General features: G+C 36.8%; 1 protein-coding gene across 1 annotated transcript in view; it reads left to right on the plus strand.

The window, feature by feature from the left end:
- LOC135466333 (PHD finger protein 21A-like) overlaps positions 1-5751 on the plus strand; it is a 28064-nt gene extending 22313 nt beyond the window's left edge. The window contains exons 12-14 of the mRNA XM_064743767.1: positions 457-541; positions 1225-1328; positions 2541-5751. Of these exons, the coding sequence (XP_064599837.1) occupies positions 457-541; positions 1225-1328; positions 2541-2642 (291 nt within the window). The 3' untranslated portion in view covers positions 2643-5751. The remainder of the gene's footprint in view (positions 1-456; positions 542-1224; positions 1329-2540) is intronic.
- The last annotated feature ends 249 nt before the right edge of the window (positions 5752-6000 follow it).

The following is a 6000-nucleotide window of genomic DNA, read 5'->3' on the forward strand; positions in this document are numbered from 1 at the left end:
GTACTTTAAAGTATTTTAGGTATGTGTACATGTAGAATTTTGTCAGTAAAGTTCTATATGCAAAATGTAATTTCTTACAACAAAAATCAGCAGAAAAAAAAATCTGGTTTTTAATTTTTAAACTTACCCAGATAAATTGCCCATGGGCCCCCTAGTGTCTTGATCATTGATGAAGGAACAATAAAAACTGTGTACTGCCCTTACAAAACAAGGTTACATTCTCACCTTCTGCTTTAGAGCAATATTAATGAAATGCCAGATTTGAGTTTAACTCTTGTGCCTCTCTGAAGTAAGGCAAATGACGTTTCAGAGGTTTTAGGTAAGCATGCAAATTAAATATATTGTAGTAGATACTCCTGGGCATGTGGTAATAATGGATGTCCTTTGAAGAATCAGGGATATTGTTTGCTTGTTGAATTGTATGTTATTTACCAGACATTGCTGTTTTCTTTGTAGCTCACTGGTATGAAGAGACCGCCTCCCTCCCCTGTTAACTCGGGAACTCTGGCTATTGTACATTCCTATTTGACCACCAAAGCTTGTAAGTACCTCACTAGATCACACTTTTCGCATAGTTGCCCCTTTTCTTACCCTTAACGGTGAATTGCACAGTGAAAAGCTTGATTAGTAAGTTTACCCTGTGCAAATGCAATAGTCAGCTTCCCACAAGGAAAAAGACCTGGGGGTGCTTCATATGATCATGGCTGAGGTAGTTGTGTCTGCTCACACAGTGGCATAATGATTTAGGCCAAGTTGTAATGGTAGGTTAAGTCTGTGAATGCTGTAAATTCAGTTGTAATTCATTCAAATGAGTACTCAGCAAATCTGATGGATGGTATTTCTGATTGTGTTTTAGTAAACTTCCTATGTTAGCACTGCATATGTAAAACTACTACACAAATACAAGTAGTTATAAAATCTGTTCATTTTTTGCTGTTACCCTCAGAGAACAAGCCTATTGAAAACATTGCTTTTTAGTGGTATGCCTACTGTTCTTGATGTACAGGATTTTCTTGTCAACACTGTATTTTTAGATCTGCTTTTTGAGTTTTGAAAAGGGACACATCTGCATATCTCAGTCATCACCTTGCCTGATGGCATTGTCTCTTATTCACTTTGCTGTAGTGGGCATAAGTAGATGTCACAGAACTTCTACTTTGAATCTGACTTCAAGGTATATGTCCTGTTTTCTGGGTACATCGTTAAAGGTTTGTTTTTCTTTAGCGAAAGAAGATGAGAGGAAAAAGCTACAAAAAAGGAGTGCAGAATTATCCAATGAGAAAGTCCAACTTGAAAATAAAAGTAAACAGCTTAATGAATGTCTTACGGTGAGTGAATGTCTCCTACTACACCACAGCTTTGTAAAGCAGTAAATACATTGGATACAATGCCTTTATACTTGACTTGCTACATTCCTCTGCGAGGTGTGGGTATGAATGAAAAAATGGTGAGTGCAGTGCTAGACACCCATCAATCAGCCACTCATTCTCAACATAATGTCAGTACCTACAGTGATCAACATTATGGAGTAAATAATTTATATTTTGTTTATGAAACTGTTTACATAGAAAAACAGCTATTCATTTAGAAGAGCAGAAAGCCTTTGAAGGCAATTTCATGCTGTTTCCAAATGTGGTTCTCACTGTGATGTCACTTTGCTACGCCTTCTTCAATGTGACCTCTGTAGTTGATCTTATATTTGCTTTTTATTCACTGCAAAAAAAGAAACAACAAAATCTTGAAATATCGTAAGAAACATCTGGAAGTCACTTGACTGCACACTTAGTGTCTTACAGGCACTAGAGGGACTGTGTGTACACCTCATCTGTGAGTCCAGCAGAAATCAGTTTTCTTTTTTTTCAACATGGTCCATCATCTTGAATTGAAATTTCGTGGATGGCTTAACCAGCAGAAGTTACATTGAATTAAATGCGAGCTTGAATCCATTTCATTGATTTTTGGCTCAGTTATAGCAGGTTTTGTCTTGTATTGAGCACATTTTTTAAAAATGATTGGCTATCCTGAATTGAAAGTTGGTAGTTGGCTTTACCCAGACTAAACAGACCAACTTCAGATATTTTGGGCCGTCATTTATTTCTTTATTTTTTTAATTGGTGTTTTATGCTGTACTCAAGACTGTTTCACCCATACGACGACGGCCAGCATTATGGTGAGAGTTGAACCCGGGAGAAACCCACGGCCATCCACAAACTGCTCACAGACCTTCCTACATGACTGGAGAGGAAGCTGGCATGAACTGGACTGGCATGAGCTGGACTTGAACTCAGTGACTTCATTGGTTTTGGTCCGTTTTCAGTAAAATGGTATCCCGTTTTGTTCTGTTATGGGCTTTAGCGCAACTATTGTTCTGATGACAGAAACTGGTAGAGACATGAGTTGCTTACATATTTATCCAGCAAAGCTTGTTTTGGAGGTGGTGTGTTCTTTTACAACACACCCCTCAGTATGTTGCTGATGACAGTTCACCTCATGGCATAAAGTATTTACAGGTTAAATAGGCAATAATTTCTCTTTTACAGAAACAAATCCAACACAAACAGAAACTCCTAGCAGACACCAAAGAGGCCACAGAGTCCATGGAAAAGTTAAAGAAATTTATTCAAGTGTTCCAGTCTTCTTGAAGGCTAAAGATGGGAGACTGAGGGTGCTACACTATTTACTGTCACATTGCCTTTGACAGGCTACAAACATTGACTACCATTTCTTGTCGTACTTGAAACATTATTGGAAAATATTTCATATGCAATTTTTATTTATGTTGTGCCCTTTTCTATTTTTTATGACAATCTGCTCATTCATGTCGATGATGGCAAAATTCTAGTGTTTCTCTCTTTTGTACATTTGTAAAACCATTTATACATTTCAAAGAGTACAAGTTCAGTTCATACTGGGCCTACTTTAAGGCAAAGGACATGAAGCTGGGGGTGTTTTCCATGCTATTTAGTCATTCCTCTCCAGTTCCTTCAGTGTTTTTTTCAGGCTTTTGCATGAGGAAATGTTGATATTGTACTAGTCTTGCCCTGGAAAGCAGTGTTTGAATGTGAAGTGTGTTTTCAAGGCTTAAGAGTTATCTCCCTTGTAAATACCTGTTGTAATAATATTAAAATGTTTTGCCAAGTGTTGTGTGATACCCTGATGACTTAATTTTTGTGGCAAGTGGTCAGGGGAATGTTTTGAACTCTTGTGTGCCTCAGAATACAATAACTTATTTATTATCTTTGTTGATGTTATTGGCCATTGTAGATGCTGAATAGTTTGGCCACAGTTTAATGTCTTCAGTACTTATACTTTTCAGCTTGTAGAGATATATGTATATATGTATATTCCATATGGAGTGTATTATATGGATATCTGGTGCCAGATTCTGTACCAGTTCCAGAGCAGTTAAAAATTTTAACCATGATTCAATACAAATGTGATTTAAGCTACACATAGAAATTCAATTTCATGAATCAATATACATGTTTAAGACTGGATCAAAGAAATGCTGTATGTGATCTCAATTTCAACAATTTTTTTTTTAATTAAGGCTTTGAAATTAGATTTAAGTTAGACTTTTGTGTTGGTTTATTCCAGACAGTTTGTGATGTGTGTTTTTTTAGGGTGCAGTCTACCAGAGAGTATGTAAGCGCTCAGCTTTTGTTAAAATTACCATTTTCTTAGACCCTTGTGAGTGGTCGGATCTCTGTCATGAACTTTGTGGGTTCTGTAAACAGATATTTGAAGGAAGGATGGTCAAGTCTGACACACCTCAGAATAATGGACTGATTTCACAATGTTTCACATTCTTCTGGCTGACCCTTGAAATTATAGGTTCAAATTTAGCTCCTAATGGTTTGGTCACAGCCTGTAGCCTGTAGGGGGTTTTCGGTTATCTGACTCTGCTTGGTTTCTGCCACTCCTGCTCGGTTTCTGCCACTCCTGCTCAGTTTCTGCCACTCCTATAAGTAAATAAATTCTCTCAGATCTGTTTTATGCCCAGGTGAAGGTTGTGTTTGTAGAATAAACTACATGTAAATTAATTAATATTCGCTGTATTAATAGGGCTTGATATTTGAACAGTGTACTTGCTGGCTGAATGCAATCTACTTAACAGCTGCATTTATGCTATTGACTTGGTTAAACTTAAACATAAACACATTCGGTCTCATGTATTGCTTAGTGGTTTGCACTTTATGCAAGTATTCCAAATGTGAATATTATATTTCAATCAGAATGGGTAACAGTGTATAAAACTTGTGAATGTTAATAATTACCTTCATATAATAAGTTGTCAGTTGGGAATTTCCAGGATTATCTTCCATGATTTATTATATGATTATGTTTATTAAATGCCTCATAAATTTTGTCGAGTCGGATGAAGCAGTGATTCCTGCTTAACTTACTACGTCATAATAACAGTGCCCTTTTCCAAAGGCCTAAAATATGCATTATTCAGCAAGGTGTCACAATGAAGGAAGCAGTTTTAAGTGCCCTAAATTAATGTATTTTATTCGCTCCGTTTCTTGTGTGTATCTCATAAGCTCTCTGACTTGCCAGGTTTTCTATGTGCTCTTACAAGTGCTTCCTAAGAGCTGTGGTTCTGTCTTTGTGTGTAACTTAACAGATACTAGACTTTCGCTCTTATTCATCCTCCCCAGTGGTAACTAATTAATATGGCATAAATATACACTCTGGTTAAGCATGTTGGAGAGTAACATGGTATGTCATGGTGTGTCAGTGATAACAGATAACTCCTGTTAGTATACTCAGTAACAATCAGAACTGTTAAAATTTCTCAGACCTATGTGGCCACTTTCACAAAACTTGGTAAGTAAATTCTTTGTAAGCTTTCCTCAATCATTGTAGCATTAGGGCGGTATAACCTAAACCACCTCATTTAGGTAAATAGTTTCGAGAAATTGGATGTACAAAGTTTTGTGTAAGTGGCCTCTGGTGTGCATTGTATGAAAGGTCATGAATATGGAAGCACCAGCTGTTTGTTGATATTTCCTTGATGTTTTTGTACTCGGATATTTTAGACTTGGGGAAGGCTGTCTGCCTCTCCTTATGTTCCCTATATTCAGTGGTTGTGCATGGAGTTTGTATTGTATCTGATACATACAGGTTTGCAGCTGAGAGCCTGGGGTTCACTCCAGGACAGGTGAGGAAGAGAATTCTGGTGCTGATAACTTCCACACCAATTCTGGGATCAATTGATCTATTTTTTACACATATCTTGACTTATATATGCAGTCTGCGTGTTTGCTTGTCATCTCATATATACATGTCCATGTAATTGAATAATATGTGACTCTCCTACCATGGTGCATAATATACAGGACTTAACATCATCCTACTCCAATATCAGCAAAGTCCTTATCATTGATGTCATCTCAGCAAAATGTGTACGAACTATATTTAAACCTTTTCAGTACCTTTTCTCCTGTTATTTGTAAATACTACAATTATATAGATACCCCAGCCTTTGAGGCATTTCTATTGACAATATAAATATTATCAATGTTGACCTGGTTTAAATGTATGTTATATATTATCGTATACAGAAATACTTAAAACTGAGTCTGCCGGCCACCAAGACTTTATGCTTTGCACGGCGGTTTTCTGGATACAAATGTGTCAATATGGCATTTTTTTTTTTAAATTTTGACACAGTTATGATAGCAGTATGTATGTGTATGTTTATGAAAGTACCAAACTTGTCCAGGAATAAATATCTGGAAAAACTTACCCATTCTGTGTTTTGTATTTACTAGTAATTGTCTCCTCAAATCAGATTCACAGTGCAAAAAGAGTTAAAATGAGTGGATTGTCTGATTATGACATAACTGGTGACTAATATAGCAGTATTTTTGGCATGTAAATCTCAGTTGACTACAGCAGTGTGGCGCAATCTTACACAAATGTGTAGTCTTCATTAACACACACCCTTACTAAGTTTTGGTGTGCATGTGACCTGTAACGGCCTGCTTGTGCACA

The sequence above is a fragment of the Liolophura sinensis genome, chromosome 6, assembly GCF_032854445.1.
Source record: "Liolophura sinensis isolate JHLJ2023 chromosome 6, CUHK_Ljap_v2, whole genome shotgun sequence".
NCBI classification, from domain to species: domain Eukaryota; kingdom Metazoa; phylum Mollusca; class Polyplacophora; order Chitonida; family Chitonidae; genus Liolophura; species Liolophura sinensis.